The sequence below is a fragment of the Arachis ipaensis genome, chromosome B07, assembly GCF_000816755.2.
Source record: "Arachis ipaensis cultivar K30076 chromosome B07, Araip1.1, whole genome shotgun sequence".
NCBI classification, from domain to species: domain Eukaryota; kingdom Viridiplantae; phylum Streptophyta; class Magnoliopsida; order Fabales; family Fabaceae; genus Arachis; species Arachis ipaensis.
In genome coordinates this window covers 63,991,588-64,012,556 of record NC_029791.2, presented here as the reverse complement: position 1 = coordinate 64,012,556, position 20,969 = coordinate 63,991,588, and the positions used below count along the sequence as shown (strand labels likewise).

General features: G+C 35.8%; 1 protein-coding gene across 2 annotated transcripts; it reads right to left on the bottom strand.

Annotated features, from left to right (window-relative positions):
* Nucleotides 14,251-17,683, bottom strand: LOC110264635. 2 transcript variants are annotated; one of them, XM_021106749.1, is made up of 4 exons: nt 17,156-17,683; nt 16,140-16,214; nt 15,476-15,903; nt 14,251-14,471 (listed from the first exon to the last, which is right to left on the bottom strand). In XM_021106749.1, exons 1-3 carry the CDS (start codon nt 17,318-17,320, stop codon nt 15,769-15,771), a joined length of 375 nt encoding a protein of 124 aa, XP_020962408.1. In that variant the 5' UTR covers nt 17,321-17,683; the 3' UTR covers nt 14,251-14,471; nt 15,476-15,768. The 2 variants fall into 2 exon arrangements, with proteins under 2 accessions (XP_020962408.1, XP_020962409.1); XM_021106750.1 differs by lacking the exon at nt 14,251-14,471 and adding an exon at nt 14,535-14,682.

Below are 20,969 nucleotides of genomic sequence, written 5' to 3'. Positions count from 1 at the left end.
AGACTATTTCTAGCTACTGGTTGAGCTCTCATTGATGTAGAATAAGGAGAGTTGATACTGAGAATACATGATGAGCAGCTGACTTTCCAGGCCTTCAGGCCCGTGTACGAATCTGAGCAAAGGAGCAAGGAATTAAAGGAAGAGCACATTGAGAGTCTCCTGAAGGAGAACAGCAATGAACCACAGGGCCAGCATCTGGATCTTTCCTTGATGGATAAATAAGAAGCTCAAAAGAAGAAGCAACCAATGGAGTCCAAGGAAGAGACAAAGCCACAAGAGTTGAGAGGAGCAGCTAACAAGGAACTTCCTAACACAATAATCACTAGAGCACCACTGAAAGAAGAGGAAGGAGTTGTGAAGAAATTTCCACGAGGATGGAGAAACAAGAAGGTACCTACAGAAGGTTTCTCCTCTGGAGACAAGGTGATATCAATCCACAATCCACCACTCCCACCCCATCTTCCAACCATTCCATCGCAATTACCTCAAATGTTCACCATCAGAAAGGTCCTCTCCCTAGAGCATGTAGAGATCATCAAGGAATCAAGTGGAGACTGCTTCACTGTGAGGGGAGAAGACCCGAGGCACTACAATCCACCATGACAAAGACCAACTGTCAAGCTAGTGACGCTAAAGAAGCGCTCCATGGGAGGCAACCTATTATTTAATTTTCCTTGTTTTTAATACTTCAGTATGAATAACAAGTGTTGCTCTAGCATGAATTCAAGACAATTTTGACAATTTTCCATGACATGGAGAAGCATATGATCCAATTCTAAGTTTGGTGTGCCTATAGGCACACTAGGACACCTTTTAATAATAATGATCGTAGTGCCAGTTTGACATTTATTTCCTGGAATATATAGCCAAACATTAAGTTTGGTGTTCTATATATTGCAAAACAAGTCATGAGAGTCACGTTTTCTTGAGTCTTGAAAGTCATGAAAGTGCAACCATGGTTATATTTTAGTTCATGTTTAGAAATAGCAAAATAAAGTTTTTCTCATGATGGTTTAAGCAAAAAAAGTGATATTTTGAACCATATGACCAAACACTAAGTTTGGTGTCCTCAAAGACTATATAAGGTGGCACCAAAAAGAATCACGGTTGATTAAACTAGCATGAGGAATGATAGTCAAAGTTTTAGTTTTAAATATTAATTGTTCTCTTGCCACCACCTGTTAGTACTCACTCCTTTTGTCTTGTTATGATGGTTAGGTGAGCAGAGAACTATTTAATGAAAAGAGACTCTTGTAACTGCAAGAATTAGAAGAATTCAGATTCCAAGCCTATGAAAATGCCAAAATGTACAAGAAAAAGGCAAAGGAAAGACATGACCTGAAGATGGCACCAAGAAGCTTTGAGGAAGGACAAAGAGTGCTACTTTACAACTCCTGAATGAAACTGTTCCCTGGGAAATTAAGATCAAGGTGGTCAGGCCCTTTTCGTATCACTAAAGTTTCTCCTTATGGACTGATAAACCACTATTTTATGGATTATCTTGTGCTCAATTGAGTGGATTTTTTCAATCTTTCATACACTTATTCATATGATTTGCATGAGTTTACGTTTTCCTTCCTGATTTTGTGCTATGATTGAAAACATGCTTCTTTAGTCTTAATTTTGATATGTTTAATTCTCTCTTATTACCATTCGATGCCTTGATATGTGTGTTAAGTATTTTTAGAGATTACAGGGCAGGAATGGCTTAGAGGATGGAAAGGAAGCATGCAAAAGTGGAAGGAATACAAGAAACTGAAGGAACTGCTAAAGCTGTCCAGCCTGACCTCTTGGTACTAAATCGACCATAACTTTAGCTATGGAGGTTCAAATGACACGGTTCTAGTTGCGTTGGAAAGCTAACATCCGGGGCTTCACAACGATATATAATTTGCAATATTTGCCTCGAAGCCAGGTGACACGAACGCGTGGATCACGCGGACGCGTGGCTTGGCAGAAACGCAATCCACGCAAACGCGTGGACGACGCTTCCGCGTCACTTTCCCGCAACCTGTACGTACCAAAATACGCCGGGGGAGATTTCTGGGCTATTTTTAACCTAGTTTTCGGCCCAGAAAATACAGATTAGAGGCTATAAAGTGGGGAAATGCATCCATTCATTAACATGTCTTCCATTATTCACTTTTCATAATTTAGATGTAGTTTTTAGAGAGAGAGGTTCTCTCCTCTCTCTTAGGATTTAGGATTAGGATTCCTCTTAAAGGATTTAGGATTTCTTATTATTTCAACTTACAATTTCTTTCAAGTTCCAGGTTCAATGTTCCTTTTACTTATTTTCTCAATTTAGTTTATGAACTCTTTATGTTTAGATTGATTTTCTATTTAATATAAACTGAGGTATTTCAGAATTATGATTCTTATTTAGCTTTTTATATTCTTAGATTTAATTGATTAATTGGAGACTCTTGAGTTATCAAACTCATCGTGATTGATAATTATTATTTTTGCTAATTGAATTGAATTCCAATAACTCTAGTCCTTTCTTAGGAATTGACTAGGACTTGAGGATCAAACTAATTAGTCCACTTGACTTTCCTTTGCTTTAATAAAGGTTAACTAAGTGGGATTAAAACTCAATTCTCATCACCATCGATAAGGATAACTAGGATAGGACTTCCAGATTTTCATACCTTGCCTAGAGCTTTATTAGTTATTATTTTAACGACTTGTTATTTTACATTACTTGTTCCTTATTTTAAAAACCCAAAACAAAATTCTACCTTTTCCATAGCTAATAATAAATCATATCTCCCTACAATTCCTTGAGAAGACGACCCGAGGTTTAAATACTCGGTTATCAATTTTATTGGTTTGCTTAAGTGACAAACAAAACTTTTGTAACGAAGGAATTCTTGTCGGTCTAGAAGCTATACTTAGAACGGAAATTTATTTTTAGAAAATTCTAGATCGCGTGAGAGTTTCGTTCTTTCATGGACATATAGAAATTATGGAAGAAAAATCATAGGAGACCTTCACTGTAAACGGACAAAGGCTCAAGCACTATTTGGGTGATATAAAGGAAGGGCCTAAGACAAAATACAGACTCGACTGAGAGAGTTAACCGTCAAGCTAGTGATGTTAAAAGAGCGCTTGTTGGGAGGCAACCCAACCAAAGATAATTCTCTTTTCATAGCGTGTCAATAAGAGTTAAGTAAATTCTCCATTGCAAGGAGCGAAGTTTGGTGTTGCACACCAAAGAAATTACAAGGTGAATGTGTAATCTTAAGTTTGGTGTTCCACCATGGGTTGCATGAAGAACACATTGCACCCTCAGCATAACTAGTTGTCAGCTCCAAACAATCAGAGAAATTACTCAAAAAGTTGTTTGTTTTCTAGTTCTAGTTTGTTACTTAGTTCAATTTTGTTTTCTAGTTCATAGTTTACTTTGTTAATAAAAGTACTTGATGTTTTCTGTATAAGACCCAATTTATTGCATAAGGTAAGAAAATAAGTTTGGTGTTCACACACCAATATAAGCTCAAAAGCCTACAAATATACATGCATGCTAACAATCTCTCAAGTGCTTTGAGGAACAAGCAACTTCCAATAAATTACAGGGATTCAATTAATCTCTTGGGGGAATACACACCATTAGCTGAGAGCAAAAAGAAGGAGCCACCAAGAGGTTGTATTGTTACTTAATTCCATCTGCATTGAAATACTCTAAATTGGAAGTCTGAATGTGCCCATGTTAACAGTTAATTGTAGTTTTAGTTGTTTTGCATTTTGTGTGTTTAATTTTGCAATAAGTATGTGTGCTTTCACTTTTACTTGTTAAACGCTTGTCTTGTTCCCTAAGTCTTTTCAATTAAATAAAAGAAATATTTGAACAAAAAGTGGAAAAGTTCCTTTTTAGCAAGTAGTAAAATAACAGTAAGTGGTGGTATATATGTTTGGTTATATAAGTAGCTCACTTATAATGAATAAAAGGGTAGATTGTTTCCATTTTAGTATAAATTAGCTTACTGTCTATGAATCTTAGTAAATAAAAGTCCTTGGTTGAAAAGGGAAACAAACAAAAAGAAAGAAAAAGAAAAGCCAAAACTGGCGGCAAAAACAAAAGAAAGCAATGAATAAAGCTAGACACCAATAGCTTGGACCTTAGGACATATGCCTGTGGTGTCTGTGTACTAGGATCTGCTTGGATGATTAGGTTCTATGGAGTGCTTTAACACTTGGTAACTTGGGTTAACTAACCTGGGATTATCGACCGAAAGTCCATTATCAAGAGCAACCTAGTTACAAGACATTTAGTAACCCAAAGAGGTGCTGGGCATCAATGTCTTAAGAAGATTTGTGAGCCAAGTGTTTGTAGTGAAAAATGTGTTAAGTACAAATAAGCTAAGAAAATGCTACAACACATGACACTGAGCCAAAGTCTACAGGAAAAGAAAATAAAGAAAAACAACTACCAAGGATGAATGAATAATAAGAGGACATAGCAGTATGATAATTGATGCTTGAAGGGGAACTTTCTATGCCTAAAGATCAATAAGAAGTGAGCTGTCACATTTTTTCTGCATAAAACCCCATTGACTAATAATAATGACTTGATGATATGAACATCTCCTTCTGTTTCATCCTTTCTTTTTAATAAATTCAGTACTTGCATAGGGATAAGCAAGATTTAAGTTTGGTATTGTGATGCCAGGGCATCTTAGGCAAGTTTCACTATCTTTTTTCCTTGTTTTTAATAGGTTTTATGTACTTTCTTGAGCTATAAGTAAGCAAATTGGGTAGAAATTCATGTATGCCTATATTCATTCAACCATGAGTAATTTGATGCAATTTCATGATGATTTATGCTATGATTACTTGTATGCTAAGAATGATTAGAATTCTCATGACTTTAGTAAGGCTTTGATGCATTCATTGGTTGATGATAGGTGAAGAAAAGCATAGAGGAAGGTTGAAGAAGGAGCATGGAAAAGACGAAGAGGAAGCAACGTTGGAAGAGTAACAGAGCACTTCTCTGAAAAGATTGCTGATGCTCACGTTCCACAACGTGGTGATAAAAACTTCAATTTTGGAGCTAAATGGTTTTTGGGTGACGCGTACGCGTCTATGACGCGTACGCGTGAAAAAGCAAATTTTGATATCGTGCGGAAGCGTGCGTCACGCGCACGCGTGGAATGGAAAAAATTGACCATCCACGCGTACGCGTGTGTCACGCGTACGTGCCAAAATCGAACGTTGGAGGTCCAACGTTGCCTCAAACGCTGCCTACAACATCCGGGATGCCAAGCCTAGAAATTGGAGTTGAGAATTTTGAATCGACGCGTACGCGTCAATGACGTGTACGCGTGGATGGAAAAAAAGGCAATGCACGTGTAAGCGTAAAGCACGCGTACGCGAGGATGAAAAAAAATACCAACGCACGCATAAGCGTGGGGTACACGCACGCGTGAAAATTCTAACGTTGGAGGGAGCGTTGGGGGTCCAACGCTGAGGCCAACGTCCCCTTGCTTCCTTTTAAAAATGCAAAATGAAAATCTTGCATCCACGCGCATGCGTGAAGCACGCGTACGCGTGGATGAGCATTTTGACCCTTTTGCGCAGAAGTGCAAGGCACGCGTACGTGTGGGTTAGCTGACGTTGGCCTTCAAACGTTGAGTCAAACGCCAATAACAGCAAGCTTTCTGGTTTGTCTGGTTTTGTTCTAAATGGCGTTTGAGTCAACGTTGGCCATCAAACGTTGACTCAAACGTGAAGCATCAGGATTCAAAATTCACACAGATCTCTTCTCAACACCAAGGATATCCAATTAGAGCCATTTTCAACCCATCTCCATCAAGGCCAAAAGCCCAATTCAAAGCTTGAAGATCAATGGAAGAAAGTGTATAAATAGCTTAGAATTTAAGTTAGAGGGACTTTTCTTTTTTTTCACTTTACTTTGGGGAGCACTTTTACATTCTATTGTATTTTTCATTCTCTATTTGTTAATTTCCAGAATGTGTCTTTCAATTTTAATTTCCATTTTGAGAGCCATGAACAACTAAACCCCTTTCGTTGGGTTAGGGAGCTCTATTGTAATTCAATGGATCAATAGTAGTTTACATCTTCTTCTTCTCTCTTTTCTCTTGATTTTGTTAGAAAGCTTTCAGTCTTAATTCAATTGGATAGTTGTCTTGAGAGAGAAGCTATCCAAAATTGGAACTCTTCGGAGCCTCGAGAGAGGAATGAAGAGTTCATGCTAGAATTGCTTTCTCACATTGGATTAGATTGGGGGTTGGATGGATATAGTGACATGTAATCCTACCAATACTTTGATCTATGAATTTGTGTGGTATAGTCAGTGACCGAACTTCAACTCTTCCCATGAGCAATTAAATTAAGACATTAGGCAATTGTTCATACTTAGAGAGATTGGTGAGCCAAGACATTGGGATCCAATCATCCAAGATTGCCAAGCAATGTCAATGAATGTATTTATTGAGGAAGATATGAAAATGATTTGATCCAGAAAATTCAGTATCTCTTGAAACCCAATGAATTCCCATCTCTGATCTACCCATTCTATTTACTCTCTGTCTTTAATTTCATGCTAATTCCCGATTCCCATTTAATTTCATGCAATTTAAGATTCTGTCATTTAATTTCCAGCAATTTTATTTCTGATCATTTACTTTTTTGCAATTTACGTTTTTTGCCAATTTACTTTTCTGCAAATCTCAATTTCAATTCCGATTTAGCTCAACTAGCATAATTCTCAAATTAACATTGCTCAATCTACCAATCTCTGTGAGATTCGACCTCACTCTACAGTGAGTTTTTACTTGACGACAATCTGGTGTACTTGCCGGAAGGAAATTTGTTGAGAGGCAAATTCCCGCGCATCACTTACTCATGTGAAATTAGAAAAACCATATGCATTGATATATTATGTTTTCGTTTATGATATATAAAAAAAACCAAAAATACTTATGAATAGGGGACAAAATTATCCCAATGTTAAGTCCAATAAAAAGATCAATGCATATGTGGTGGAATTAAAAAAAAATTGATGCATGAGTATGTGAAATATACAAAAGTGTGATTTTGGGTAGCTAGGCACGATTTTAGAATTATATAGAGTATGTGTCTGTGTTAGGTGAGAATTTAGGTTAGTCAAATATTCAAAGTATAACTCACTTGGCCATACATGTATCCTCACCCTTACCTTAGCCTCATTACAACCTTAGAAAGCCCTCATGATGTTTGCATTCGTACACTAAATATTTGTTGATTGGTTAGATGAAGAACAAAGTTTTAGAAAGCATGACTAGAGAAGAGTAGAGTGGATTAACCCTAGACACTTGAGTGATTAGAGTGCATATACACTTCCAGTGAGGGTTCAATGCTTGATTCTATGTTCCCGGCTTTCATGAACTGTCTTCTTACAAGTTTACTTGTCTCTTATTGTGTGATTTGAATTAGTGGAATGTGATTTATGTTTGTCTTGGAGAATTTGTTTACTTTTACCCAAATAGGTAGAAGTATTTTACATTTAGTTGCATTCATATAGATAGGTTGCATTTCATACTTTCTACCATTCCACTTCACTCTTTTGGTTCTCTTGAGCTTAGCATGAGGACATACTAATGTTTATGTGTGGGGAGATTGATAAATCCCATTTCTAGGGTTTATCTTGTGCTTAATTTAGTGGATTTTATCCACTATTCTCACACTTATGCATAGAATTCGCATGTTTTACATTTTCCTTCCTACTTTTATGCTATGATTGAAAAGCATGCTTCTTTGCCTTAAATTTGCTATGTTTAATCCTCTCTTATTACCATTCAATGTTGTGATATGTTTGTTAAGTGTTTTAAGGGTTTATAGGGTAGGAATGACTTAGAAGATGGAAAGGAAGCATGCAAAAGTGGAAGGAATACAAGAAATTGAAGGAATTGCTAAGCTGTCAAGCCTGACCTCTTCGTACAAAATCGATCATAACTTGAGCTACAGAGGTTCGAATGAGGCGGTTCTAGTTGCATTTAAAATCTAACATCCGGGGATTCGAAATGATAATTTTCCATAGTTGCCATGATGTTAGGCAACGCGCACGCGTGATGTACGCGTATGCGTGACATGCGCAGAAGACCATTGACGCCATTTTGATGAACGAATTTTTGATGGTTTAGAATTCCTCAATGAATTCTCGTTGCTAGTATAGTTTCTAAACCAGCAAAGAATTCTTTCATATAAAAATTTGTTTGTCACTTAAGCAAACCCAATAAAATTAACCGAAGTATTAAACCTCGGGTCGTCTCTCAAGGAATTGCAGGGAGGTGTAGTTATTATTGGTTATGAAAAAGTATCTTTTTGGGGTTGTGAATAAGGAACAAGAAAAGTAAATTGCAAGAAAGTAAACTAATAGCTAAGAAAGCTCTTAGCAAGGTATGAGAATTAGAAGTCCTATCCTAGCTATCCTTATCAATTGTGACATCAATTGTCCATTGCTCCCACTTAGTTAACCTCTAACTATGAAGGAAAGTCAAGTGGATGAATCAATTTGATTTCTCAAGTCCTAGTCAACTCCTAAGGAAAGACTAGCTTTAGAGGGATCCAAATCAACTAGCAACTTTCAATTATCAATCAATAACAAAGTTTGATAACTCAAGAGTCACCAATTACTCAACCAAAGCCAAGAGGAGAAAAATCTAAATTAAAATCCTACCAAGCATTATATCAAACACTTGGAAGGCACAACATAAAAGCATAGAAAAGTAATAAGAGATAAAAAGATCCAAACAACCAATTGAAAACATCAATAACATAAATTGAAGAAGGCAATCATAAATATGAAATACCTCAAATTATATTAAATAGAAAATCAAATCTAACATGAGAATTCATAAACTAAAGTAGCAACACAACAAAGTAATCAATAAGGTAAATAAATAAACTAGAATGCTAAGACAAATAAAAGTAGAAGAGAAGCTAAATTGAAATAAGATAGAATTCAGAAATTGAAAAGGAATAAAACTAAGAATCCTAAAACCTAGAGAGAGGAGAGAGCCTCTCTCTCTAAAAAACTACATCTAAAACCTAAAATTATGTGAATGAAAGTTGTGTCTATGATTCCCCCACTCTGCAGCCTCTATTCTGTATTTTCAGGCTTGGAACTAGGCCAAAAAGAGCCCAAAAATCGCTCCTAGTATCTTCTGCAATTTCTGCACGTGGCGCATGTCACGCGTACGCGTCGATGGTCTTCTGCGCGTGTCACACGTACGCGTACATCACGTGTGCGCGTCACCTAACAGCATGGCAACTATGGCAAATTGCATATCATTTTGAAGTCCCAGATGTTAGCTTTTCAACGCAACTGGAACCGCCTCATTCAGACCTCTATAGCTCAAGTTATGATCGATTTAGTATGAAGAGGTCAGGCTTGACAGCTTAGCAATTCCTTTAATTTCTTATATTCCTTCCACTTTTGCATGCTTCCTTTCCATCTTCTAAGCCATTCATGTCCTATAAACCCTAAAAACACTTAACAAATATATCACGGCATCGAATGATAATAAGAGAGGATTAAACATAGCAAATTTAAGGCCAAAAAAGTATGTTTTTCAATCATAGCACAAAAGTAGGAAGGAAAATGTAAAACATGCAAATTCTATGAATAAGTGTGAGAATAGTGGATAAAATCCACTAAATTAAGCACATGATAAACCTTAAAAATGGGGTTTATCAGGGTGTTACAACGACTTGCACAGAAAAGACGCACTTCTGAGTACGAGAGGATGACAAGACAGAGAGCGACCTCGGGACCTGCTGCTTCTTCCGCGGTGACGACGATGGGAAAGAAGGTGTGCGACTGGGTGTAAGACGGTGACAGTGAAGAAAGCTGGCGAACTGGCGGCGGTGACTGAGCTTGAGGGAGAGAGTGGCGTGAGCAAGGTGAGAGAGCTTGAGGGTGAGAATGGCGAGAGCAAAGACCCAAGCAAGAGAGACGTTGAGGTTCGTTCAGATTAGGATGGGGGTAGGAACGATTAAAAATTAATTTTTATGTCTTTTGGGTAATCTTCATTTTAAATTTTTATTTTCATTATTTTTTTCTTACCATTCTCCATACACATATCTATCGTTATTTTTTTCTTCATTAAGTATATGAAAGATAGAAAAGAGTACTATATGTACTCAGTAGGATAAGGAAAAAGACAACAAGAAAGAAAAATTAACTGATAATTATATTTTTGACCAATTTTTAAGATGCTAATTATATTAATGAGAGACAATAATAGTTATACATGTATAAAGAATGATAAGAGAAAATGATAGTGTATAATATGATGAGAGGATATAATAAAAATAAAAATTAATAATTTTAAAAAATAATAAAATTAAAGAAAATTAAATATGTTCAAGAACTAAATTTATAATTTTAAAAATAAAAATATAAAATTAATTTCTTAAACTCAATAGAAAAATGGCTGAACAAGCACGTCACCTGCTAGTTAAAGTTGTGAGGGAATAAGGACTAACGTGTTTTCTCATAAATTAGTAGCAACATAAAATAAAGAAAGAAAGTCTAGGTGGTTAAGAGGTCGCTAATTCCTCACTAAATAAGCTTTTGATTAGTGACTCAATTGCGACCAGTTACTTCTAACATTTTCTCGGTTAGTTTTGGATTTGTTATAACTCTGCGACGGATTTCCAACCATATTAGGGAGTAATTTGCTACAAAATAGGTAGGATATAGATTTTATTTTGCGACAAGATTGCAGTTGCCAAGTCACTCGCTAAATTAAACTTGCAACAACTTAGCGACAAATGTATTTCGCCCGCTAATCAGCGACTTGAAATTAGCGAACGAAGTGTGTCAGTTGTTAAACGGTTGCAAATTTCTCACTACTTAGGTCCTAGGTGCTGAATATCCGTTTTTCCACTTTAGCGACTAATTAGCAAGGAACACTTCCCTAGCTGAATGATTTATCTGTTGCGACAAGTTAGCGATGACTATTTCCAAGTCACTATGACGGATTAGCTAGGAACATTATTCCTCGCCAATTAGCCTTTTCGCACAAAGTTTATTTAGCGACGAATTAGTGTGTGAATTGTTTCTCACTAATTGTATATCAAACACTTGCGACGGAATAGTGACAATAATTTTCCTCACTATTTTGCTTTTATTCGATTGAACCCCTAAGTGACTGATTTGCTAGAACATTATCACTCGCTAATTAATTTGTGACAAATTAGCGAGAAAAATTTCTCCGCTCTTTTTTTAGATACAAAAGTATTTCTGCGAGAAACAAACTTACTCGTGAATCTCTCACTAATTAGTCACTTTTCTCAAGTTCAGATATTTTGTGACCGCTCATTAATTTTTTCGTTAATGCGTCACTAATTCCTCGCAAGTTAGTGACGGATTAGTGACAAAAAATATTTCTCACAAAAATTTGTCGCTAATTTGTCAAATTCTTGTAGTGTAGGTCTTCAAGAATCTTAATCGAACTTGATGTCATCAAAATGCAAAATGCTATCTTCGCCCGTGAAGCATGGTCACATATCAATGTTGGCTAGGTTCCTCGATGCTTCACCATGTATAGTAGTGTGAGATCCTTCCATTGTCGCTTGTTGTGCCTCCTAATTAGGATCTTTCTCAGGATCTTCCTCCTCTGATAAGCTAGTGAGGTTGCCATTCTCATATACTGAACCATTCGTGTAAATAGGTACCAATACTTCTCCTAATGGTCCAAACTGGCAATCAGCTAATCAAAGGGCTATAAAGGGGGTTTAGGAACAGGTGGAACATTTGTGACAGGTGGTGGCTCAGGGTGATATTTCCCTAGCTCAAGTTGGTAATCATCATCAAAGTTAGGCTCAAGTGCTACCTATTTAAGCAGTTTAGGAGGAAAAAGGTGATGCACACCTCAAGGACACATTGTTGACAAAAGGAGTTTGTACGACATATCTCGGTCAAAGTCGGGACTAAGCAGAGGGTGCGAGAAAAGTTAATAATGTAACATATACATACGCATGTGAGGCTCTCCCTAGATTATAGTACTCCCCCACTTTGGGTTCTCGTACATAAATAACTATGGCACTTCATAGAAAATGACTCTCGTCTCAATCTGCGAGAAAGAGAAAAAAGAGAGGGTGAGAACATAAGGTTCCAGCAGAGTATCACAAAAAGGATATGTGTGTCAATAATTAGTTTAAGGGTTGCATTGTTAGTATACGGTCAATCATTTTTCAGTTACAATCTTTAATAATTCATTTCTCAGTTACTTCATTGAAGTACCAAATACAACAATCACATTCAAGCACACACAACACACAAAAGCAAGAAAATTATACTACAAACAAGTATGATGTATGTTTATTCCTATGCAGGCCATGAGCTCATGTGTCAGTTGCCTACCCGCTCCCAATATTACTTGAGAACAAGTTCCATATATGACTTCCAAAATGCATCAGTCTGCATATGTCGTATGGCCTAACCCACATCAGTCTGACATTCAGTCTGTGTCGCAAACCTTGAAGCTATAATTATGTGTATATCTTGAAAATAGTGTATATCAGTCTGTGGGCGTTCCCACATAGAGTTAGCACTGGACAAGCAGAAAGGAAAGATTCCAATCTTGCTAGGCACACAGTCTTTCATTTTTTATTTAGTGTCTTTTATTCTTTTCTCAGTTCTCAATCTATCTTTTCTTTGTCACTTTCTCCTTTTCAAATTTCTGTTTATTCATCTCTCAGTCTTTTATCTCTATCTTAAATTATCATTATGCCTTTCTTTACTCACTTTACCATTTCATCCCGGTCTTTTCTCAAAATTACCATTATGCATGTAGCCTTTTCATAAAATTATCTTTATGTCCTCAGACTTTTAAATAATTACCTTCTTGTCCCTAAACTTTTACAAAATTCTAATTTTGTCCTTAAAGTTTTACAAAATTATCATTTTGTCTTTGAACTTTTGCAAAATTATCTTTTAACCCTTAAACTTTTACAAAATTACTTTTTCACTCTTGAACTTTTACAAAATCATTTTTTTATCCCTAATGATCCGAAATACCATTTTACTCCAATATTTTGTTAAAACACCATTTTACTTTTTATTTTTCCTATTACCCCTCCTATTTTTATCAAATAGCTACCCATAAACCTCATTTTAATTATATTTTTGTCCCAAATTTTTTACAAAAATAAACTTTTTTCCCCTAAAACTTTCTTTATTCATATTTTTCGTCTCTTTTTATCCTTTTGGCCAATTTTACCTTTCAGTTCTTTTCACTTGTTCATTTTTAACATTTTCTTCCTAAAGTACTATTTTCTAAACCCTTTTAATTCTTTTTTTTAAATTCTTTTCTATTCTTTTTCACTTTAAATCATTTAGTACTTTTCTTAAAAATCTCTTTATGTATCATTTCAAAAAAAAATTTTATACTTCAATATTTTCTTTTTATCTTTAGAAAGGCTTTCAAACAAGTTTAAATATGAGGCTTTTTCTTAGTATGTTGTTTCGGCCATGGTACTTTCATTCACATATCCATATACAAGCATTTCAATGACATTTAAACATTATCAAATATTTATTCAAGTACTCAATTTCATTAGTCATCAACCAAGATCATCCATTAATCAGTAAAGCACATATAACATCTTTTAGTTTAACCTAACCCTTACCTTAACTCCAAATTTATGAGTCACTCTCATTAGGAGGTTTTAGAACCCACTACAACAAATTCAGGCTGAGACAACCTTTTAAAAACGTTGCCTATAATAAGAAAAAGTGTTGCCTTTGATCAAAGGCAACACTTTCTGACAAAACACAACGCTTTTTGAGGGGTTGGCTATACGGCCGTTACCTTTGGTCTAAGGCAACGCTTTTGTGTATCAAAGAGAACCCTTTTTATAGCAACCTTTAGGAAACGTTGCCTTTTCTACAAAAAAAAAAACAACTGCACATAAGGGTTGCCTTAAAGGATCCAAAGACAACACTTTAAACAAAGACTTTATGGCAACCCTTTTTATGAGTTGTATTTTCTAATACATAAAGCAACACTTGTCCATATTTTTTTAAGTTGCCTTTTTATCGACCTAAAGTAACACTTATTTAAATTTATTTGCAGTTATCCCTTTTTAATACCTAAAGCAACACCTTATTGAATTTTTCTTAAGTTCTATTTTTTTATATCTAAAACAATATATTTTTTTACCTTTGTTATATTTATAGGATATATAACACACACTAACAATGTTTAAATTCAATTTAATCAATGTAGGGAGAATAAGCTAATAATATATATTGCATGTATGTAGAAAGGTATTCCAAGTGTCAATTAACATACTTGTTAACAAGTCAAATAAATAATAAACTTAAGTAAATGAAATACATGTTTTTCTCAATATGAAACAAAATTTCTTTAACATTTATCATGAGGCAGCAACTTGCTCTCCTTCCTTGTGTGTTCAACAACTCCTTCGGAGATCTCTCCTCGATTACGATTTCTTCTCTGGAAAAAAGTGACAGATATCATGAGGCAACAACTTGCTCTCCAAGCACGTTCAACAACTCCTTCGGAGATCTCTCCTCGATTACGATTTCTTCTCCGGAAGAAAGTGACAAATTAATTGAAGTCAGCGGTTCAGCCACATAAAAAGGTATGTTGTGAAATTTGGCACACAAGGCAACGTTATAGGTCCCAATTTTGTTGGTTGTGTCACCTGCAATGACAATTGAAAGAAGATAACGATAAACCTAATCATGAATTTCTTACTTTAGAAAACAACCAAACAAATGATAGGGTATTTCCGATTTAATTCAATGTACCATTTGATGCAACATTGATTCTGATGATAAAAATTTGAGGAGTTCTACTTCTAGGAATTTTTCCTGTCCTTTTTCAAAAGTTATACATCTAAATTCTAATGCCTTTTTCAATTTTTGAGAACAAATTGATGAATTCTAAGAACCCCACTAACCTAAGTTTTTTTAAAAATCCTGTAAACTAGAAGTCATGGCCGGGGAACCTATTACAAAAAAATGAAACTCCTGTCAAGTACTCATGCAAAATGCAGAACCAAGATAGAAAAAATCAGCAACAATATCAGACACAAATAAAGTTAAAACAACATCAATTTAGCACCTTACTCCTTCCAAACAACTTTCTAAAAATGCCTCTAAAAATAATACATTATAAAAGTTAAAGTTGTTTTCAGTCAATAGATGAAGAAGTGGATATCACTATTACTTGTTATCATTAAATTAAATTATTATTATTAACTTTTAGTTAAAATTTTGATTATATATGTTTTTGATTATGTAATACTTTTACAAATAAGCTTAAACTTAAATTAAAGTCGGACAAGACACATAGTTTCATGTCTGGAAAGTTTAACATAGTTTCCTAAGCACTTGAAAACAGTCGCTACTAAAATATAACTTAGCATAGCACAAAAAGCTCTTATTATGGATTCAAGAAAAATGGAACTGCATTTAAGAGATTTAGAAGCATACAAAAAGGTAAAGGACGCCATAAACCGAAGGATCACACTTGTTGTTCTGTGGAATCCTTGGGGAAATTAGCTTCAAAAGAAATGATTCCCACAGATTCACAAGCCTCCTTCTTGCGCACATAAGTTGGAGAGTCTTTCCTATCTCCAACCCAGGAGTCACTTCGATAGCATCTTCATCCTACAGACTTCTGCTGTTATCTCAGTTCTGATTTGCTTTGCCACTGACTTCCCATCAATCACCTTAGCAGAAGCCTCTGTAGTGAATAACCAAATCTGAAATAACAGGCTATAGAATCATACCTCGATCAAACAATTGGAGTGTAGTCTTTGAGACTGACCAGTCTGCACTTCTTTGTTATTCACCAATATTGAAGTCTTGCCAAAGTTTTTAATGTAGAAAGATCCATCATTGTCCAGCTTTATAATTGCCTGAAAGTTAGCAAGGGAAGAAACATCATTTATATCTCGACAGGTCAACTTTTGTATGGCAGAGACTTTACATTGAAGCCAAAACTTTGGTTTTTTTTGGGGGGGTGGGGGAAGCTATAATAGTGATTAATTGTTCTATGTATTTCATAAAGCATATTGACTTGATTAGTATTTCATAAAGCATATGTTACTTTGGTTTTTTTTTGGGGAGGGGGGGAGAGAGGAAACTAGCCTACCTTAGAAATTGCAACAATTTCATCTGTTCCAGGTGGAGGAGTGCTCAGGAGCTCTTCCAGCTTCAAATCCCCTAACTTTGGCAATTCCATTAAAGAAGACAAAGGAATGTTATGCCAACATTCGACATTGAGTCACTGTATCCTAATGCAGACAAGAAAGAAACATGGACTAAAATGGATATAAAAGTATTATGGTTTGCTAACTTGCATGACGAGACAAACAATGCGATTCATATTACCAAACTCTAAGAGAATTTCTCAATTTTAAGAATCTTCAAAGATGTTTTAGCAATTCCTGATTTGCTCCTTTAGCAACCGTCAATAGTAGCAAAATATGAGTTTTACTTTGATAGTAACGAAGAATATTCTAAGCTAAGTATGTAGACATTTATTCATGTGATTATCATAGGGGGTGTAATATATACAGCAAACTATTAGCCTCTAAAAATGCTTAGAACTTAACACTAGATTAAGAAACACTCATAATTAAAAGCAGAAACTACCTGGTCAGCCATCATTCCAAGTCCCATGCTTTGTATTAAAGACTTTACACCCACGCCATCACCAAGTTTTTTACTAGCTGCTCGGAACTCTTCCATAGATTTCTCCGGGTTTATCATAACTAATTTGCTAATGCAAACACACATAGTACGAACCTAAAATGAGGAGTAGACTATCTATGTCCTTAAAAAAATATATGAATGCACCAAAATCATTTTTGTATCATGAACCAAGTCAAATGTTGCCCTATACAGCAAGATTGTTTTACAATATTTGCGCAGCCTTTTAGCTTCTCAGCTCAACAATCTCTATATCACTCTATAAACTTATTTTTATTTGCTCTTATATATATATATATAACAAACTTTTAGAAATAGTAATAATAATCTGTACAACAACAAATCACAGAACAGCAAATCAGACAACAACAAAGTAATTTACTAACTAAATATTAAATTCTAACTAAACTGTAATGAATTAATTCAAAGAACATCAAAATTAGTTTTCTCAAATACCTGGAAACGAAGGAACAGAGGAAGAACGAGAAGGAGATGAGAAGGGAGTGGGGTTTCTTGCGATTGAGCACCGCACCTGTCAAGGAGAGCCCCACGCCCGTCAAGGAGAGCACCGCGATTGAGCGCTGTTGTCGCCGTTAGGAAGGGGAGAAAGGGTCTGTGCATTGTTGCAATGGCTATGTTAGGGCATGTGGAGAGCCAACCGCCGTCGCCCGTCGAGGATAGCACCGCGCCGTCGCCATACGTGGAGGAGTGCACCGCGATTGAACACTGCTGTCGCCGTTAGCAAGGGGAGAAAGGGTGCGTTGTTGCAGTGGCTATGTTAGGGATTGCGGAGAGCACCGCGCCGATGCCCGTCGAGGAGAGCGCCGATGCCCGTCGAGGAGAGCACCGCGCCGTCGCCGTGCATGGAGGAGTGCGTGCGATTGAATGCTGCTGACTTCTATCGCCGTTAGGAAGGGGAAAAAGGGTATGCTGTGTACGTTGTTGCAGGGGAGCAAGGTTAGGGCTTTTGATTGTGTATGTGCGTGAAGTGGAACTACTGAAGCTCTTTTTTCCTTTTTGTGTTTTAAGTTATTTTTTTTATTGAAAAAATAATTGATGGGAATATGATTAAAAGTTTTTTTTTTAGTTTTTAACTTTTTATTTAAAAATGTTGTCTTAAAGTTTTTATTTTGTAATATTTTATAAATGTTGCTTTAGATATTAAAGACAACTCTTTTTATGGGTGGCAAAAAATTTTGTTATCTTTGCCTTACTCAAAGGTAACTTATCAAAAATGTTGTCTTTGCCTATCTAAGGCAACTTTTGTTAAATGTTGCTTCGAATAAGGGTTACCTTAGGCCAAAAATGTTGTAGTGACTACTTCCTTTCCTAAATTTCAATTAAATAATTTTTAAACACATAAAGGCCATCAAAGCCAAATTGCACCATAAGGAAAAAAAAAGTTTTATTCACTCTTTGAGCTTGAGGCTTGTGGTTTTGCGCTTTTTAGGATATCTAAAACATGATTATACAAGGAATAGAACAAAACATGGTTATTTTCTTTGATGCACCTTGGCCGAACCTATGTTAAGGAAAAAAAAAAGGAAATATGTTTCACCTTTGAAACTTGAGAATGATGGTTCCTTGCCCCTTGAGATCTTTAGATAGGATTTCCTAAACAAGAATATCAAGAACATGAAGTTTTCTCCATGAATATAAAGGAGCCAAAACTTTAAAGATCAAGAAGGAAGGTTATACTTCAATTTACTTCAAAAAAAATTTATATGAGGATGAAGAGAAAGACAAGAGGAAGATTTTAATCGGTTTAGAATTTTGATAAGAGTTTTCCTTTCTCCCTTGGCCTAGCATGAAATTTTTCTTTGATGGAGGTTTGTGCTTGCATTTCTCAATTGATTTCAATGTGGGTGAGGGAAAAAAAAGTGAAGTAGGAGGTGTAAAAGGGAGAGGAGCTGTGGCATTAAAAAGGAGGAGAGAAAAAGAAAGTGCTTGGATTAAAATAAGATTTGGAGATAATTACTAAAAATATTTTTTTATTACATATTTTTATTTTATTGGAACAGATATCTAAATTACCATTAAATATAGCATGGTATTATGATTATCTTTACCTTAGAGTATCCTCTAAAGTATGCTAATATAATGAAATTAATTAGAGAGTATTGGTTGAATTTAAATCTGGTTATTATATTATTAAATTTATCCTAAATTTAACTATTTAAGGTGCTTTGTTGATTGAATAATAAAAAATATTATTATTATATTATTATTTTTTCTGTATATTTGAATTTATCTCGTCAAACGGAATCTAACCGTATCGCTCGGATTTCACGAATTTTTGACGTATAAAGCTTGAAAAGTCAATTTATTGTGACGTTAAGTGTTTGTTTGTGCACTATTAAGTTGATAAAAAAAGAATTTTTTTAATGAATTTTTTTTATTTTTTAGCATGTTTGGTAAATTTCTAATAGTAAAAATAAAAGTACTAGAAAAATAAAAAAATCTTTTTTGAGAAGCTACACTTTACGATAAATAAAAAAATCTTTTTGTATGTGTTATCTAAACATAAAATTACTTTTACTTTTTTATAAGATCTTTTGAAAAAAAACGATAATTTAAAAAAATCTTTTCTTAAAAACCCACTCAAACAAGTCCTAAATAAAAAATTAATTCATTGTAAAACTAAGTTGTTACAGGCTAGAAGAAAAAAGGCCTGTTGGCACACTTTTTCTTGCCACGCTTTAAAAGCGTGGTCAAAAGTGGTAAATAGCCACTCTTTTATGAGGGTGACGACCGTTTAGTAATTTGGCCACTTTTTTTGTCACGCTTCAAAAGCGTGGCTATAGAGACAAACAGACACGTTTTTATGAAGGTGGCAACTAATTAGTGATTTGGCTACGCTTTTTTTGCCATGCTTCAAAAGCGTAGCCATAGAAGAAAACAAGCATACTTTTGAAGCATGAAAAAATATTTTTGTTATCGTTACATTTTTAAAGCGTGCCGGTTTTCTCTAACTCTTTCAACACCCCTAAAAAACATGGCCACAAAGTTTTCACTAAAAAAATTAAATTTTCTACCACTTTTAACAAAACCCTTTTCATCCTACAATGCCACACTCAGAGAGAAACCCTAAACCTAAAATCACCCTCTCCCCTCAGTGGAACCCTAACTCCCTAAGTCTCTTCTCTCACTCTCTTATCTCCCTTTTAGTTTTCTCCTCCGTCACTCCCTTCTCTCCCTCGCACATGCTAGAACCGCCGTCGCTCCCGGCCTCACGCCGTCAAACAGAATCCCCTTTGCACACGCCATCGCAAACTCGCACGTCTCGCGGTCTCGGTCCAAGGTGCGTTCTCCTTGTTGTATCATCTTCGTCCTGTGAACGCTTGCATCTTACTCTCTCGTCCTGTGAACGTTGCTGGTGCACGAAATTGTGATGTCCAGGCTCAAACTATTCCTGGCACGTGAGCAACTAGGTACGCGTAATCGTGATTACACATTCATAATTTGTCACAACTTCAATACAACTGACCAGCAAGTGCACTGGGTCGTCCAAGTAATACCTTACGTGAGTAAGGGTCGAATCCCACGGAGATTGTTGGTATGAAGCAAGCTATGGTCACCTTGCAAATCTCAGTCAGGCGGATATAAAATAATCATGGAGTTTTCGAATAATAAATAAAGCACGCGTTCATAAGGGAGAAGGATGATGAGCGTCACACATAATCATCACCTTCATCACGTTCTTGGGTGCGAATAGATATCTTAGAAGCGAAATAAGAAGAATTGAATAGAAAATAGTAGTACTTTGCATTAATCTTTGAGGAAAAGCAGAGCTCCACACCTTAATCTATGGAGTGTAGAAACTCTACCGTTGAAAATACATAAGTGAAAGGTCCAGGCATGGCCGAGATGGCCAGCCCCTAAAATGTGATCAATAGTCTCCTAAGATGAACAATGGATTAAAACTGAGACCAAAGATACCTAATACAATAGTAAGAGGTCCTATTTATAATAAACTAGCTACTAGGGTTTACATGAGTAAGTAATTGATGCATAAATCCACTTCCTGGGCCCACTTGGTGTGTGTTTGGGCTGAGCCTGAGTGTTGCACGTGCAGAGGCCATTTGTGGAGTTGAACGCCAGTTTCTGTGCCAGTTTGGGCGTTCAACTCTGGTTTTGGATCCTTTTCTGGCGCTGGACGCCAGATTTGGGCATAAGACTGGCGTTGAACGCCAGTTTACGTCGTCTATTCTTGGCCACAGTATGAAATATTATATATTGCTGGAAAGCCCTAGATGTCTACTTTCCAACG